At 35.5% G+C, this 19,480-nt stretch overlaps 2 protein-coding genes across 6 annotated transcripts; one reads left to right on the forward strand and one right to left on the reverse strand.

The window, feature by feature from the left end:
• The first annotated feature begins 4,043 nt into the window (after positions 1-4,043).
• LOC113229528 lies at positions 4,044-5,011 on the forward strand. The gene has a single exon (XM_026463158.1). It carries the CDS (start codon positions 4,089-4,091, stop codon positions 4,995-4,997), a length of 909 nt encoding a protein of 302 aa, XP_026318943.1. The 5' UTR covers positions 4,044-4,088; the 3' UTR covers positions 4,998-5,011.
• Positions 5,012-5,303: 292 nt separating this feature from the next.
• Positions 5,304-18,696, reverse strand: LOC113229526. 5 transcript variants are annotated; one of them, XM_026463153.1, is made up of 9 exons: positions 18,247-18,696; positions 16,722-16,871; positions 15,237-15,323; positions 14,806-15,021; positions 13,665-13,817; positions 12,834-13,056; positions 11,670-11,983; positions 11,320-11,402; positions 5,304-5,435 (listed from the first exon to the last, which is right to left on the reverse strand). In XM_026463153.1, the coding sequence occupies exons 1-9, from the start codon at positions 18,334-18,336 to the stop codon at positions 5,429-5,431; spliced, it is 1,323 nt and encodes a 440-aa protein (XP_026318938.1). In that variant the 5' UTR covers positions 18,337-18,696; the 3' UTR covers positions 5,304-5,428. The 5 variants fall into 5 exon arrangements, with proteins under 5 accessions (XP_026318938.1, XP_026318941.1, XP_026318937.1 ...); XM_026463156.1 differs by lacking the exon at positions 5,304-5,435 and adding an exon at positions 7,281-7,407 and having other exon boundaries at positions 11,670-11,809; XM_026463152.1 differs by lacking the exon at positions 5,304-5,435 and adding an exon at positions 7,281-7,407.
• Between the last annotated feature and the right edge of the window lie 784 nt (positions 18,697-19,480).

The raw sequence follows: 19,480 nt of genomic DNA on the forward strand, positions 1-19,480 counted from the left end.
CTACTCTCCGATTCTAAAGTGGCACAATATGTTACAGAGGATTTTTCGGATATTGACATTCCAAAAACTTGTAGATCTGATCTGATTTAAAACAGTACAGTACAATGTCCAAATACCCGTGATTTGTGGTGTTTTTAAATGAATATAAATAAGGAAATTAAGTAAATAAGAGCATTTTATAACAATATCGTTAATTTGAACAAAACTTAGCAAGTATTTAATAGTACATATTTTTACCCTCTCAATTTGGGCGTGAAACCAGTGTGCTTGCCTATTTCTGGTGCGACCCGTATGTCACCCTTGATCAAAGGTCGGAAAATTGGATACATATTGCACCTACAACTCGGTACCAGGGGGTCTACTCTCGATCTCTGTCCGACATCCGTCCGAAACAATTACTGTCAAATAAGTAAGATGTAACAAAATTAAAAGACAAGTATCCAATATGAAGCTTCATTCGCATCTTTGATGCTTGGGAAAGGTCCCAGAAGGCTATTGGTGTTTTATGTGGTATCAAAGGCATTCGATTGCGTTGACCATATTACTCTTATTAGGAAGCTGGAATATTACGGTGTAAATACAAAGGCATCGGAACTTGTCTCGTTATATCTCAACGGTAGAAACAGAAAGTAGACATAAATGGAGTGACATCTGGGTTCTCCGGTAAAAATGGGTGTTCCGCAGGGCTCAATACTTGGACCTTTCTTATATCTGATTTATATTAATGATCTGCCATTCTTTGTTAAGGACCATTGCGAAATAGTATTGCTTGCAGACGATACATCCTTGATTTTTAAAACAGACAGACATGACAATAACTATGACCATGATACCCCCTCTAAATTATATTATATATATATTTGTTTAATGCTAACAATTTATTGCTTAATTCAAGAAGACAAAATGTTGAATTACCTAACGTAAAATCGACTAGTCCAAGCATAGAAATAAACGGAGAAAAGTTAGAACTTGTTAATAAAAGCAGTCTTCTTGGGAGTGACCTTAGATAGTAAATAGTTTAGATAGTAAAATAAAATAGTCCGCTGCATACGCAGTCCGCAGAATACGTGAGCTTACCGATGTTAGTACTGCTACACTAGTTTACTTTAGTTACTTCCATACTATAATGTCCTATGGGATTCTCATTTGGGGTAAAGCGGCAGATATTCAAACCATATTTGTATTGTAAAAACGAGCGATTCGTTCTGTGTACCGTCTAGGCTCTCGGGTTTCTCTCAGAGAAAAGTTTAAGGACACTGGTATCATGACTGTGGCATCACAGTATATTTACTCAAATATTTTATATGCCCGTAAAAATATACATAATTTCAATAAGAAAGAAGATATCCTTAATATTAACCTTAGAGCTAAGTTCAAACTCATGACACCACGATTTCGTTAACCAAGGTAAATGACTCTTCTAAGGGGAACTGTATACGTTTTTATAATAAGATTCCGGGGCATATATTAAGATTATCATTTCCTAAGTTTAAAAACTACATTAAAAATATTTTGGTTGAAAAGTCATATTACAAAATTGAAGACTACGTGTTAGATAAAGATGTATGGAAAGACGACACGGCTCCAGAATCCACACAAATTTGATACAAAGTGTATTCCATAGCATTTAAGTTTATTTGAAAAGAGCAATCCCTAGAGTTTCTTGCTCGTTCTTCTCAGGGAGATCAGCGTAGTCAACGAGCAGTAGCTTAATGTAATGTAAATGGGACGTTTTCAAGTGTAAATTTATTTTACTGTAATAAATGATCTTTGAATTTGACTTTGAAAATACAACCAAAAACATTTGTCTTGAAGTTCAGTGACCTTTCAAAAAAACATTATATCTCCATAATAAAAGTAAATATCTAAACGGGTATTTCTTAGTATATAATTTATTAGGATTCAAGCTATTGAAACCGAACATAAAACGAGGATGTCCGCAACTAAAGTAAAATAACACACTGTGCGACTGCAACTCGACCAAATTAATTTGCATTTCGTTTACCATATTTTGTAAAGATGCGAGGTGCTAGTTGTATTGTGCGACACGTTATAATACTTATAATCTGTAATAAGAAATAATATAACAAAAAAGTATCATGGTATCGTTTTTTTACAAAATAAATATAATCAATTAGATACAAAGGTTTGGTGGGGAAATAAAAATCGGGAAAAGAATAACTTGTCAATATATCAAAACAGTGAAACATAAAATGGTGTAATGAAAAAACCCGTAACGTGTTTTCGAACAAATGAAACAAAATGTATTCAATAAAAATCTAAAGGTTTTCAGAGAAACAAAATTCTGATAATCTCAGTACAGAGTACTAAAAAAACCGACTCAAAAGTACGTGGAATTACGTCTATTTGCAAAGTTTTATTGAAATATCCCCTAGTTCGCCACTATACAGGACTTGACACTGGAGATAATAAAAATCGGTTCTCAGTACTCAAAGTATATATATTGAGAGAAAAACGCCTTAAATTGGAGAAATAGCAAAATCAACCATTAAAATAATTGCCCCTAAATTAAAGTTAGGCGCTATTTAGAAAAATGAATCTTCATGCGTGAACAGCCACCCTTCGAGGTGGACGATTTTCTTCAAAGTGAAATGGGACCACTATGGCAGTACCCACTTTCCAACAAAAAAGAATCATGAAAATCGCTTCACAAATAGTGTAATACCGGAGTTATCGCGTAACATACATCCAAAAAAAAACATATAGTCGAATTGAGAACCTCCTCCTTTCTTAAAGTCGGTTAAAAAGATATTTCTAAACGTAGAACTTTATAATAGCAGCCTTCCAAATTATATTTTTCCAATTTTTCAAATTTTTCAATTTTTCGTGAAATTTTTCGGAAAAAATTCACTCATTTCAAATTTTTCGGAAAATTACCCAACAGTAACGAAAACTTAAGGCGCGGTTTGTCACTTTGTCACGTTTAGGCTGATGCAAGGCCTTAAGGACTATCCACATATATCAGGGCCGTGCCCAGGACTTAGACGGGGCGTGCTAGTTTGTATGAACTGCGGGCCCGTCCCGGCGCCGGCCCGGACACGGACATGTGTGAACGAGTTCATACAAAATATACGCAAAGTTATTTTTTGAGCCCCTGACGGAGTACGGTAGACTTGTGCCTGATCGGTCCTTAGCGGGAGCGATCCCAGTTAGTTCAATGGGTCAACTGAACTAGGTCGGTCTTTTAGTTCATCTAGTTCCTTAGTTAGTTAGTTCGTCTTGTCCTTGCTCGAACATTGAACTAACACTCCAAACTAGTAATTTTACTCACATGAACTACTACGGACTCCTAGTACGTACTATGAGGTCAATACTACACAGTACTAAATTTTTTAAAATACAATTTATATGGAATCGGTACTATTTGATTTTCATCCATATTTTAGGGTTTAAAAACTGTCATTCTAACGAAATATCCTTGTTTTTACAAAATAAGTTAGAATGGTTAAAAATCAATATTTAGGTACAACTATTTCCTAAACTCGTACACGTAAGTTGATATTATACATACAGATACCTACCAATAAAAATATCACTTTTTAGCAAGCTTGTATATATATAATGTATATACATATTAGAGACTTAGAACGAGCTGGGAACGTTTAATCGTGCATCCCACTTGAACTTGTACTAAAAGTAGTGAAAGATCGCTATTTGTCCCGCTCGCTCCGTTCCTACTGTATAAAAGACAGGAGAACTATCAACGTAGACAGTTCCTAGTTTGTACTGAACTAAAAAGAACGACGACTATTAAAACCGTGCAAGACGAACTAGTTCATGTCGGTCAGTGTAGGGAACATATTTCTAATAGTATAGTCCGTAGTTCATGAACTATACAGGCCTATAGCATGGCCCGTCCACGTTCCGGGCACGGTCCGGATACGTGTGGATAGTAGACCTTTAGACATTTCTTTATTTTTTTCCATCCTCTAAATGCAAGGCTGATGGCCAGCCAGAGTCAATAAAAAAAAACGTCACTTTGACGTTTGCATCGGAAAATCCTTCGATTTTCACGATTGTTTGTTTTGCTTATATTTTTTGCTCCTTTTCATAATTTATTCGCAGTAATGAGTGTCGGCAGGCAAAGTTTATCTTTAAATACGACTTCAACGTCATATAATACAGACAACAGTGACGATATGGAAACGACAAAGGTGAAAAACCATGTGAAAGATTTACTGAAGTCCCGTATATTTTTAGGCCGATATTTGGAGAGAAGGTTAGTGGATGAGCGAATTGGATATCGAGACATAGTCCTTTTGAGTGCTGCAGAACAGGAGTTGAAGAAGGACTTGCTAGAGGCGCAACATTACTTGCATTCAGTGTTCCCTATAATACAATGGATTGGTATCACAGATGGTGCGTCGATCGGATATTCTGGCATATGTTTGTGGACAGAAATTGATAACCAACCCTTTGGGGCTTACTGGTTCCAAATCAGAAGTATAAAGTTTAGAGATGGTGAAATCATTCTAACACTAAAATGCATTAGATATATTACTGAAGCTTATCTGGAATTAGAGCCTATTCTCACTGGATCAACAACAAAGGCTCCTGTCCATAAGTCATCTACTACTGAGAGCAAAGTGGCTCTTAGTGAGTCATATAGTGAAATAATAGCAACTCTAAAAAGTGCATTGTCAATAAGAAATGTGAAGGAATTCTTAACGTTTATATGTGCTTTGGTGATAGCTGTTTTTACTGGAAGCACGGCCTTTATAAACTTTTTGGGTAATTTTGTTTTAGCTTTGATAAGAGAGATGTCATTTTTTGTGAAAAATTCTACACCACTGTTGCTTGGCTTCTTGGATTTCATGAGTAAAATAGTTGGTGGATTTTACATTCTTGTGGCTATGATTTTTAAACCAAGCAATTCTGGTGTCCCCGCACCCACCAGAAGACCTTTAACATATGAACAAAATCGGCGACCTTCTGTTACATATAATGAACATTTTGACCCTAAATCTTTTGATTGAAGTTCTTTTTAACATTCTACAAAGCTGATACCAAAGCTTTATCTCATCTTTAGAAACAAAGTACATAGCTATTGCATTTTTTTAGTACATACTACATTATCATTCCTAATGAGAATTACTGCTTTACAATTATTTTAGAGAGTTCATGTAAATTTTATTAAACAAATATAATTATGAGGTGTGCATGGTATACAGTGAAACAGTAATTAAATTATTTGCATTTTATATTTTGAAGGTGTACTGCATTTTATTCTTTAATTTTATATGTAGATGTTTTCATTTGTATATGTTATACATTAAGATGTATTTTCTAGCTTTTTGTGGTTGTAAGATAGTATTTATTCTTAAACATTTTTATATTAAATTTACATAGCATTGTTGCTAATAAACAAATTGTTTTATTTCCTTTGTGATGATTTAATGGCACCACATTACAATCTGAAAAATGAATAAAAGTATATTAAAAAAGTTTAGATAGAATAGATTTAACAACAAATAAGTATTCATATCTTGTTCGCATGTTGAATCTGACGTTTATATTTGGGAGGACCAGTACTCACTGACACAGCATTATCAGTGGCGATGTACAGGTTCTCGCATGTTCAGGTACAAGGGCAAGCGGGACAAGAACGCAGGTTCTGAGAGTGGAGATGTCCCTCATGAGGTCTGAGCCTTGGCAAAGGCTGTTCTGATGGCCCTGAGAAGGGCCGTTAGGGAAGCTCATATATAGCATTAAATAATAGAAATATTATTACAAAATATGCTGAAGACAAAATGGTACCTAAGCGGTTTTAGTCAAAATTTCACCAAGATACCTGGGTCATTGTGCCCAGGATAACTTATTCTTTAACCAAAAAGCTGCCAGTATTCTAATTCTAGAAGGCTACTGAATGGCATGTCAGGATGTCCCTCCTCCTTCCTGGAAGTACCTCTATACGAGCGAGTGGCTTCCATTCCTGAAGACACTAAATTGTCGTCACTAAATCCGAAGGTGTTAGCGTACCGTGCCTATGGATGCGTGACTGGGGGAGAGCCCAGCCGCTAACGGTCCACCCCCGATACCAGGGGGAATTTTTCAGCTGGCAAGCTGGGCTTTGCCAGCTGTGACCTTTTAATTCCCTAGTTTCTCGTGAGACGTGGAGGGAGACACAACCGAAAGCGCAAAAGCGCGATCGATCAGAGGAGGCGTCCCCCCAGGGACTCGTTAGAAAAGCTCCCAGGACCATCCCGCCAGCTGAAAGCGGCGATAGACCAATTTTAGCGAAATGGCGAGGACCCTGTCTGTGGGTAGCTGGAATTCGGAACGTACTTTCCAGGAGCAAAAGGAACTGGTTGAGCTTTTTCTGGTCCGCACCATTGCGAGTACAACATCGCATGGCGAGGGACTAAAGTTCCTGGGCGTCTCAGACTGGATTCTTGTGACCTGCAGGGATCAAGAGAATGCAAACTGGCTTGAAGGAAATATTAACAACCTTAAGCCGTGGCCGGAAGCTCAGCTATTCACAATTAAGGAAAGCGAGCTTCCTAAGCCACCACTTACATTCTAAAAAAGGGTGTGCGTCGGTGCCAATGGCTGTCAGTCTACTGGGGGCCAAAAATAGATGAAGTCGCACAGAAGTATGGAAGACTCTCCACAATAGGAAAGATGCGAACGCATGGATAGTCGTGTTCGCTCTTGATGACCCATCTGTGGAGAGTCTTCGGGCTTCAAATTGTCGGGCACACCTTGGTCTTAAAAAGGTTACGTTTAAGATCAAGGGGTCGGGAAGGTACAGTCAACGGCGGCTCCGCGCGGAGTGTCTCGGCTACAAAACCAGAGCCTCAGCGCAAGAGTTTGCACATGGTCCGTCTTCTACGGACCACGGGAGAGGTGTAGGAGCCACCACGACAGCGGTTCCAGGACCATTGGCCCAGAATCGTGGACGGGAGACTGGTTGTATCCGGACAGGACCCGCTGTCCTGATCAAAGCAACACAACCGGGAACGAGTGTCCAGACTGCGGCGATTAGATCAAAGTCTGCCACAGTCATGGCGCTCAATGACGGCCTTGGGGGGACCAGGCCATCATTTTCCGCACCGAACCTATGTGCCCGAGGAAAGGCGCGTGGAGGTGTGCAGCAAGAGCGTGGTGGAGAGCACGTCCTCCTCGTTCCCTCTCTTTGAAGGCCGAATAATGGCTTGTTATGTAGTTACTACTTTTTTGTATTAACATGAAAGCTTAAGAGTCTAGCGCAGCTTTTAAAGTTACCCAGGAACTGTGGAGTTACCTGCTTAGATTTTTAACTTGCAGTTGAAATTAAGTCTGACTCGCTCGAACGCGAATTTAGGTTCGTAGTTTCCATTGACATTACGAAGCCGATAATTTTGTGCGTTAAAGTACAATTCATAAAGATTGAGTTACAAAAAGATCCTCAAAAATTCTTAAATTGAAAAAAAAATAATTAGAGCCGATCCCTCAGATTACAAAATATAGGCAGAGGGAGCGCGCCGAACACGAAAAGTGAAGCCACCAAAGCAAATACAAATTCAAAAGCGACAATACTAAGCACAACGTCGTATTGTTTGCACGTCACGAGTGATAATTTATTTTATGTTTGAAAATGCCATTTTGTCTCTTTAAGTGCGACAATACACGTCCGTTTTTTCCATCCGATAGTCTGATCCGACTACCGGAAGGCGCTAGAACCATATAATTGTATGAACACTCAATACACGACGAACATGACGTGGCGTCCGAGTCGGAAATAGCGTCCGATTTTATTACCGATCCGATTGTCTGAAGGCGCGCTCTCTATACTTTTGCGGGGAGACGAAATACATGTCCGATTCTTACCTCCGATTTGCAGCGTCGCCAATGCAAATTATTAATATTTCCCAAAAGTCAAGATTATAAATTTTGGGAGAGCAAAGGTCATATTTCCTATATGTAATAATATTTATTCATTCTCAGTATTTATTATATTATTATTGTTACGCTTAAAAATATATCAAATAATTAAGAAAGTCAAAATGTACCCATCTATTAAACATACGTTATGTTATAATTAGAAATAAACTCAACAAGTTGAATTAAGTTTAAACCTTACTAATTAAGCTTGATGAGTGGCAAGTTGTGGTATTAAGGTCTATCCATACGTGCCCGGGACGTGGACGGGCCGTGCTCCGTCAAGGCTCAAAAGAATATCGTTGCGTATATTTTGTATGAACTCGTTCACACTCGTCCACGTCCCGGGTACGGCCCTGATGTGTGTGGATAGTACTTAAAAATACCTACTGCTCGGCTTTGTTCGGCAATTGTTGTATTCTTTTTTCACACCGGTGGGTGACCGGTCAAAACGAGGAAGGGTCACATAATAGTAGTAATTTTACAATTCAAGACAAAGTGATCCTAATCAACAAAATATAAAATTCTAGAATGCGAAGGCATTTTCCCCACATAGCATAATCCAAACAAAATCCCCAAAACGAGTTGTTGAGTTGAAATTCCCTGTATTTAGGGAATTCCCCATAAATTGGCAACACGCAGTTAGTTCAGAAAAGTCTGACGTAAGCATCGGACGTGTATTAAGAATAATGTGTAATATAGCTTTTTCTGAATATCGTATAGAAACTAAATATCAATATTCGAAATCGGATTTCGAAACTATATATTATTAGTTATTAGATATAGTTCTACAAGAGTAATGCGGGCCAATGTTAGTATACAGTTTCGAAGACGCACAAAAAAAGGTTTCGCGTTGATATCCACTCAGTGAATATACAGTAAAAATACAGTTTTTTATATAGTGAAAATCTGATACGAAGCAATATTGGTATATAGCTTGGAAAATATATGATTTCGTATTGGTATCCACTTGGTAATCGCTCGGCTTGATTCGGCATCGCTATAAAATACGCGATGCGGAGTAATATCGATATATAGTTTCTAAGATATACGATATCGGATTTTCGATATTTCCACAATATATAGTTTCAATAACTATATACGATTTGTAACGCCCATTCCTAACGTGTATGAGGTGAATCCGATCCGATAGTCGGTTCCGACCATCAGACACGAAATCGGACGCGTATTGCCGCACTAAACATAGTAAAAGTTGTTTCCAAAAACAAATAATAAGATGCAATATCTTTTCACAGGGAACTATTGATTATTTAACTGTTTGCTTTGTAATTTATTTACTCAATATTTTTTGAGATTCACTCGGAACACAAAACCTGGGCATAAATCCGCATATGTTGCCAGTTTATATCGATAGGTCTCCTTAAAATTTGGTAAATATGCATGGGAGATAGCCCCTTTGATTAGACCTCTCTAGACCATTGATTAATTTATACTTTTGTATAGAAATTAAATAATGCATGCATATTCATATAGGCTGAGCCATTTACAGCGGTCCAAATTTGTTTTTCAGGTAACTCAAATTTACCTAAATTATTCTCAAACCAATGTCTAATAGCCATTACGTACACGAAAGAAAATGTTGCCCGATAGATACAGAGAACTTTCATTGTTGTGTGCACATGTCATAAACAGAATGATTTTAAAAGAAATCGTGTCAATAAAATAAAAAAATATTATAATAAACACAAATTATAATATTATAAACATAACTTCACAAGTTCTAAAGAGTTTCATTGGGAACTAAACAATTTTTGTCTAATTATTTATTAATAGTATTTGATGGTGCGATTGCACTACATATCAAAATCAGAAACGAATGCTCGATGTATAGACACGAAACAGTAGTATTATAGAAACGTGTACAAAATTAAAGTTACTAAGACATTGTGTAACTGTGATTATTATAAATATTTAGAATTATCAAAATTTTTCAATTTTAAAATTTCTTAATAAAATAATTTTTCCTGTGTGTGATGTAAATCAATATTACTTGATTACATCACACAAAAAAAAAATAATATTTTATTAAGATATTTTAAATTGGAAAACTTTGACAGTTCAAAATATTTATTACAATCATAGTTATACAATCGAAACGGTAGTATTACAAAAAATGTGTACAATTAAAATATTATCTTAATTGTACACATTTTTTATAAAACTACCGTTTCGTGTCTATACATCGAGCATTTTATTATGTTATTTTTATTATGTTTATAGCTAATTTTGATATGTAGCGCAATCTCGCCATCAAATACTTTTGTATTAAATTATTTATTAAATTAAATTTGTAATCAATTCCATAGCATTGACGACTATGTTCTAATTTGACAAAAAATATTAGGTTCCCAATGAAACTCTTTAGGACCTGTGAAGTCATGTGTATACATTATTATATTTTTTTATTTTATTGACACGTTTTGTTACAAAATCACTCTGCTTATGACATGTGCACAATAACAATGAAAGTTTTAAAAATAAGAAAATTTTAGCTGTTTTTGAATAATTTCTTTTATGTAGTTACATTATGGCGCAAAATAGGCGCCTCGACGTCGAGTTGCGGAAACTAGCCCGTTGCACCAATACCAATACCAAATACATTATGGCGATTAGAGATTGGTTTGAGAATAGTTTAGGTAAATCTGAGTTACCTAAACAACATTTTTGGATCGCTGTAATTGGACCATTTTGTGTGTATATGTATGTATTATTTAATTTCAATACAAAAGTATAAATTATTTCATGCTCTTATCACCCATGCATATTTACCTAATTTAAGGAAACTCATTTCGATATAAAACTGGCAACACATACGAATTTATGTCGAAGTTTTGTGTTCCGAGTGAATCTCAAAAAATATCGGGAAAAGAAATTACAAAACAGTTAAATTAACAATAGTTCCCTGTGAAAAGATATTCCATATTATTTTTTTGTTTTTGGGAACAACTTTTACGATGTTTAAAGACACAAGACGGCATTTTTAAACATAAAATAACTAATCACTCGTGACTTGCAAGCAGTGCGACGCTGTTCTGTATACCGACGCGAGTTTGTATTCGCTTTTGAATTTGTATTTGCTTTGGTGGCTTCACTTTTATGTTCGGCGCGCTCCATTTGCCTATTGTTTTGTAATTTGAGCGTTTTCGTAACTCCATTACGAGTACTTAAATATATTCAGTATTTAAATATATTCAGACTCAAACGGGATAAATTATATATTTATATATATACAATGTATTAGTTCAGCTTAGCTGCTATTTATTAATTTAATCATTATAAAACAGTATATATAATATAATATATAATTATAAATAAGAATATAGAAAAAATATTCAGATGTTTTAACTATATAAACGTACAGTATGAGTTATAATAAGTCTTCCTCAGAAGAATAAGTCTCTTTTTATTACTGTTTACCTGCTTCGCCGCTGCTTGGATTTTGGTTTTTTTATGGCTTTTAGTGATGGCACCTGGTTGCATTGTGATTTCATTTGTATAGGCTGAAACAGAACGATTGCTAACTGATACAAATATTCTCTTTGACTAACCTCAGTCAACCGTGACCATGGGACGTGTAAAGGGCCCGCAACGTCGTCGGTTTGTTTGAAAAAACAAATATACGCGATTTAAATCCGGAAAAATAGTTTCATTTCCTATGTGGAACAATCGCGAAAACCTAAGAACTCTTTTTTTTGTTTATCTTTAGCAGGTATGTGTTAACCACTACTGTTTCTACAGCTATTATTTATACATAGAATTTTCATTACCTCAGTGCATACATCAGCCACAAGCAAGGGCGTCTGTGGGGAGAGCTCATTAAGTTTTGAAGTAGCAGATTCCAGTGTCTTCTTTGTAACATTGGTCAAAATAGTAACAACAGCGGTATTAATGAGGTTACTATCACATTCTACAAGCAGGTGTTTAAACATATTCAACAGACTAGGTAAAAATTGTCTCAGATCACGTTTACCAGTATCGCTTTCGCTTATTTGAATTAATAGGTCTAAATTGTCATAAATTTCTTGTACTGTCATATACCGCCGGAAATGTACTAATCCATTAATTACTCTGTTTGCACAGCCTAAAAACAAAACGTTGATATTTTATTCTTAAAACTCCTGTCAATTTTCAGAATTCAAACCGCTCTATTTCATCTCAATAAAACGAAATATAAAAATCCGATCTCAAAAGTACGTGAAATTACATATAATTACCAAGTTTTATTGAAATCGGTTACCGGAAAGTGCGCAAACCCGGATTCATCCCCTAGTTCGCCACTATACGGGACTTCACACAGGAGATAATAAAAATCGGCTCTCACTGCTCAAAGTATATTGAGAGAGAAAAACACCTTGAATTGGAGAATAGCAAAATAAACCATTAAAATAATTGCTCCTTATAATAAAATTTAGGCGCTATTTATAACAATGAATCTTCATGCGTGAATAGCCACCTTAGAGGTAGATGATTTTCTTCAAAATGAAATCGGACCATCATGGAGGTACCCTCTTTCGAACAAAAAAAGAACCATGAAAATCGGTTCACAAATACCGGAGCAATCGCGTAACATACATACAAAAAAAACATACAGTCGAATTGAGAACCTCCTCCTTTTTTAAAGTCGGTTAAAAATCCAAAACAAAAGACAAACCAAAATAGACATTCTGTCAGTCCGCCGCCTGCTGGCTGACTATACTAAGCAGGCGACAAAGAAGGTGAAACATCAATAGTTCATTTTAATTATAGGACGCATCGATATGTATTTAGAAAAATCTTTGTAACATAGTAGGCATAGCTTACCTTATGCCGATTAAGGTAAGTTATTTTTTTATTTGTAACTTCGACCGTTTGTCTTATTGAATTCTTTGGTTTTATATGATTACCCTTATTATTTCGGACTGTATTAAGTTGAATTTGTAGTGGCAAATTACCTTCTTCTGCTTTGAAATAGTAAGTTACGTTTATGTTTCTATCCAAACGTGGATTGAGGAGATTCAAAATGTCGTTTAGGTAATTAACAGTTGAATTGTCCAGTTGTTTCTTTTTCCTCGTCAACGTATATTTGATGTCGTTTGCAATTTTTGAATTTAAATTTAGGTAGCGTCTTCCTTCCTCAACTCGTACGAGGTTCAGAATGAATTTAGATGTCAATTGCTAAAACAAAAATAAAAAGTAAAACATAATACATTGTATGAAGCTTTCTCATTTATTCCCAGTAGTTTCATGTGGAACTACTGCAACCCGGAAATTCCATACGTTGGGAATAAATTTAATGTTTTATATTTATTCCCATTAATTTCGTACACAAATCAACACCGTTCCCTTTATATGGGATATAATTAATTTTTTTTATTGGACATTGTTGTATTTGAACAATATTTTATATTTAAAATTTAAAGATAATTTATTTTTATAAATTGTTTTGTCTAATTTAGTGACGTTCGAATTGTCCTTTAATAAAACGATGCTCCAGACAACCATTATAATTACTGGTCTCAAACAAGGAGTTTTCTGTATCTATTATACCTAAGCAAATCAAGGAAATTAATTTCGAAGCATTACCCAGTATCCCAAACCAGTTCATTTCCTAAATTGATCTTACCGGGTGTCGAACCCGGAACGAGCGCTTACAATGCTCGATGTGGTTGAAATTATTAAATAATCTGCGTTGTGTCTTGTGAAAACATGGAATAATGATTCTATTCTACCCATAAACAATTTAGTTCAATTATTAGGTACAATAAAATACTTATAATGCAAACCTGAATTGCAGAATCTCCATAAGATGAGTACTTGAAGGGCAGTATTAAGCAGTGCGTGACTATAGATTCGTTCTCGAAAATGTTGCAGATATCCGCATGGGAACAAGCTTGGGCAATGTCAGCCTTCTCCGCGTAAACACATTTTGTAAAGCCCTGCGACAGTGTATAATTTGAATTTTTTTTAAACGCTACGCACGACAGATCGGAATAGGCGGAATATTATTACAGTTATTGGTAAGATATTGTAATACTATTGCTATTGTGACCCAAACTTTTAAGAAGTACAGTCAAGAGTACGTCAAGGTTGACACTTTGTACTTTGGACCGTTCTTATCATAAGCGGCATAGCATAGAGTTGAATTTAAATCTTAAACGTCAAGCTTGACGTGCTCGTGACTGTACTTATTAGGCATAGAGTGGATAGTACCTTCCCCTGAAATCTCGGAATTATCGTATGGTATTTTGTTCTATATTTTTGATATGGAATTAGCAACTACTTTACATCATTATCAACCTATACGTCGCACTGCTGGGTAGGGGTATGACGTCGGCTATATTTGAAAACCTCGTAACTCCAGTTTTGGACGAATTCCTTTTTTTCTGAAGATTTCATACCACTTCAGCTCGAGCGGCAGGGACAGGGAGCTTATTTATTTCAGAATTTCTTTTTTACACACGAAATTAAAGCCATTTGAAAAACGTACATCGTACAGGTACTATACGTGTTCTATTTAGTTCAGTTGATATAAAAAAAATAATTGGTATATGTAAAATAACTATTGAATACAGCGGTTTTCTTGTAAAATTTTGAGGTAAGTCTGTGTTTTTTTCATTTAACACTTTCACTGTTATGCGGAATCAACCAAAACCATTTGAGGTTGCATTGACTCTTAAAGCGCAATAGCCTTAAATATAATATAATATAATATAAATGTATACCCATTCTTAGTTATGAAATAACGGTGTAATCATAGATTATCTTATAATTGTTTCTAGTAATTATGACTTTGTGCCTACTCAAAAAATCACATTAATGGAGGTTACGAGGTTTACTAATGTAGCCGACTATGAGCATATTATTGTATCGCATTTAATTTGTAAATAAACTGAACCTAGTAGGTAGTAAATAGACATCACTCACTTCAATCAAAAATTTAAATGCATTTTCACTATACTTTCCGCCTATATAAATAAACTTTTTCAAAATGCGTATGTTCTTGATTATCTCGCCGAGGTTGTTAGTGCTATATTTCGCGGTTGCATTAAAATGTATTGTAAAATCATTAAATTCCGGTCGATTCATGCAATTGCATTTTCTCGTCAATCTTTTGTACACGGAACAGTCATTGTCTTCGCTCTAAAAAAAAAAGTTTTTTTAAACTTTGTGTCAATTTACCACTTTCATTCTATGATTTTATCATACATGAAAACTTTAGTTCAGTTAGTGAAGGTAGACGTAATACGCGGAGGTCGCGCCGCTGCAGCGCTAGAAGCGTCTAATTTTAAGGTGCTCTAACACTGAAAGTGAACAAAATCGCGAGTAGAAGCTAGTATGTATTTAGTAAACTTTACCTCTATGTAAATACCATCTAAATGTTTTGTCTGATCTTCTAAATTTTTAACGGCTACTGCATCCACAATATCAGTTATTGAAGTGAGCTGAAAACAAAAAAGCATCAACGGAAAAAATTTCGTTATGTATACATACATATAATAACAAGTATGATCGAATAAATTAAAAATTAAAAACTTGAAATGTTTACATTTATAAAAACACCGTGAAAAGAAATTAGAATTTATTGTCAGGTTTCCCATTTTTACACCCTTCCACTGAACAATAATTAGTAGCAGTAGAGGTCCTTGTGAAAGTCCTGCCACCACACAATGATCGACGATTTACACATAAAATATTAGTAACGTAAGGCACAACTAAACATCTTTTAGTAATGTAAGGGACATGCTATATTTTAAATCACTGGGCATTCCTAAATCTTTTGTTTATGACATGAAAGAAGAGAACATTCTAAGAAACTTTGCTTTAGGTACAATCAAAATTGGAGCAGACAGTAAAAAGTTATAATAGACATTAAAAAAACGTTTTTTGGCTTTCTTGAAAAGTCATGGTTTGTCCCTTACATTAATTGATACTTCTGGTGTCGTTATGTCTCAGGGTGACGGGTGTAGCGGCAGTGCCCCTCAGATCTTTGCGTTTTAGAGCTCTGAGTGTTATGGACAGGCGTGTAGCTTATCATCAGGCGCACGACTTGTTCGTCCCGTCACGTGATATTATTCAAAAAAAAACAACAATTACGCGTTTCGACATTTTTCTTACGAAACATGCCGTACGATCATTCAGATCGTCGGCACACTTAGCGGTAGGCACTGCGGAGCCCTGGCGTAGTGAACTATGATCTGAACCATTCCCTTAAAAAAAAACCTATGCCCAGCAATGGGACACAAGGATGTATTATTAACCTTCTAAGACACAGCAAACTATAACAAGCTAAACCATGAACGCTCGACATAAAAAATAACTGCTACAGGCTCAACCAAGAATGCCCGCAGGTTTGTTCACTATTTACATTTTGATGTAGTTCACGGGGTGTTTTAGGAGGTTATAGCTGATATAGCTATACATTGAAAAGAATATACTGTCGAATTATGGTAAAATTAAATCTTTTGTAATTAATTAAGTACAAAAAAGTTTTGCGTACAATAAAATAACATATTTTGAAAAAGTTTATCTTATAATAAATTATAATAACTTTTAGTAAAAAAAACACCTCATAAGTTTACTTATCGGCTTGTTTACTTGCCAAGTTTTATTGGAATCGGTTTTACCGGATTCATCCCCTAGTTTGGAACCCATAGAGATGGAATATTTTCTTCAAATTCAAATGGCCGCACTCAATATTGAGGTACCCTCTTTCCAACAAAAAAATAATCATCAAAATCGGTTCGCAAATGCCGGAGTAATCGCGTAACTTACTATTACATAAAATAAAAATACCGTCGATTGAGAACCTCCTCCTTTTTTGAAGTCGGTTAATAACTTACAGGAGTTATTTGTGATTTCTGTTTATTGAGCACATTTGTGAGGTTGGGCAAGTCATCTTCAATATTTTCTTTGCAAAATATTTTTGATTGTATACTTTCTAATACTAATAATATTTTCCTTGTTGTATCCTGTAACTCCATTAGGTCATCCTGAAAATTATAATATTAAAATATGTCGGATCCACTTAACTAAGTAGGTTACAGTCAAGAGCACGTCTAGCTTGACACTTAAGATTTAAATCCAACTCTATGCCGCTTACGATAAGAACGGTCCAAAGTACTAAGTGTCAAGCTTGACGCGCTCTTGACTGTACATTCCTGTTCAACTAATATGAAATTGTAGAGTAGGTATAAGGGACTGTGTGTGATATGTGATGAAAAGTGATAGTTTTTGTTGATGGAAAAAACGATTAGCTCGAACACTGGTGCCAATTGATTAGATTGTGATCAAAAATGTAGTGTTGTATCTAATGTAATCAAAATGAATTTATACCTATAACATAATATCGTCACAGTCTCAACGTTCACTACGTGTTGCCTGCTTTGCGTAGGTATTTGTAATGCATTGAGTCATTAATAACGACTAATGGTCTTACAAAGACCCAAGAAATATTATAAAACAAAAATGGGTGAAAGCAAAGAATCAGTAATTAGTATTAAAATGAGTACCCACCAATTTACCGCGGTACATTTTGTGCAAACTGCCCAGAGCGATGTTTACACAGCTAGTTACCGCACCTATTACTAGATTTGCATCTTTATGCAAGTTGGTACGTACATTTCCATTCTTTTCTAAATGAAATAGTCGTTTTAGAATGGTCAATACCAATTTTTCATACCAATCATTCACAATATGCAAACAATATCATCGTGTGTTTGAAGATATCATTGTTTTAATTTTGTTAAATATTTAACTTTCCATGTTCTTTAAATTGTTCATACTAGATGATCGGTTACAGGGCGACTTAGGATAGTTTTCCGATAACTTCGTCATTCTTGGCACTTTATATACAATTCTTTACATCTCTATTGACAAATTAAGAAAATAATAATAATAATATGAAGAATGTAGTATTTTTCAAAAATTTTGAATTTGGTGTCATACTTCTTGAACGACCATTTTTTTTCTTCTCCAACATTTTTATATTTCAGGACGAAACTATAGCCATTTAAGTGGCCCACACAGGTGGCCTATTCACTACCAACATAGCAGGCCGAAGCCCAGACAGGAGACTGCTCACACAATATGCCAAATTTACGCTCAATGTCAAAAAAAGGGAATTGCTGTTCGTAAGAGAAGTTGTGATTGTGCCTGTGATGAGAAAGTTGTTGAAAGAAATTAATCCTGATGATTACCAAAACTATTTGAGGATGAATAAAGACACTTTTCAATTTTTGTTACTTAACACTTTTAAAACAAAAAATAACAAAGCAAAGCACCAAAGTTGCAGGGTCCAAAGATTTATAGCCACCACATATTAGAAAGATAGCCACATTGAGACTGTTGGCTACAGGAAGAACTTACGATTACGGCAAGGTACTGGTACGGTGTTTGTCTATGATTGCGTCTGGCAACAACAACATTCACTCCTTTGCGTTCAAAACAGCAGTTCATTACGCAGGACGTCGATCTACTTAGGACTACTTGCGCGGCGGACTGTTAGCGTGAGTGGAGCTTGCTGGTGTCTCGCAGGACGCAGTGGTACCCTGCTTGGCATTGCGGGATGGCTTGCATTGATAATAAAAGGGGGCATTCATGATCCTGCATTGCAGTCCGCCTTGCCGTCCGCCGCTTAAAGCAGGATTATGAATGTAGTCGCAGCGTGCAACCCATCCTACAATCCTGCAATGTGTCCTGCGATACTCTATACGTGGGCCATACGCAGGATAGTTTGTGAGCAGTCTCGTGCCTGCTCGGCGGACTGCCATGCCATACGTGGCGAATGGCTAGGTGAACTGCAATGCAGGATAATGAATGGGCCCCTTAGTAGTTAAGCCAAAAAGTACTTTAAGAGTTAAGGTGGATTCACAATGAACAAATTCTGGCAATAAATTGCCGCAGTTCATATAGATAAGACCTTGAGTTGACCAATAAGGAGGTAAGCTCATTGGTCAATTTAAGGTAATACGCAATAAATTGCGACAATATACATTGCCAGAATTTGTGCATTGTGAATCAAGCTTTAAGCCTTCAAACCAGTTTTCCCGTTTTAAAGACAATCAAATTAACATAAAATATAAAATAAATATAAAATCTAATTCTCAAAACTAAAATAGGAGCAAGGGATAATTTCTCTTTATTTTTCCACATTTGACGTTGACACCTGTCAAAAGTTGAAGTTACTGAACGAAAATGATTGAGCCAACCACAAGTGGTGGTGGTATGATTGTTGGAGGTTTTTCGCTGTTATGAATTTATTTTAAATCTCGTTTTTCTATTAACTGGGTTTTAGATATACAAGTTTATTTTATAAGTCATGCTAAATAAAACTTCAAAAGATTCTACACGTAGAACATAATATGTGCCTTCCAAATTATATCTATACATTGTTTATAATACGTCAGAAAAATTAAAATATGAGAGACCTTTGTTTCAAACATGAAATACACTGGGTCATGGAAAAATTTCCATTGTGAAAAAAAAATATATTTCAGAAATTAAATATTTTTCGGGATAATTTCTCTTTATTTTTCCACATTTGACGTTGACACCTGTCAAAAGTTGAAGTTACTGAACGAAAATGATTGAGCCAACCACA

This window comes from Hyposmocoma kahamanoa, unplaced genomic scaffold, assembly GCF_003589595.1.
Source record: "Hyposmocoma kahamanoa isolate Upper Pololo Valley unplaced genomic scaffold, ASM358959v1 62, whole genome shotgun sequence".
Taxonomy (NCBI): Eukaryota; Metazoa; Arthropoda; class Insecta; order Lepidoptera; family Cosmopterigidae; genus Hyposmocoma; species Hyposmocoma kahamanoa.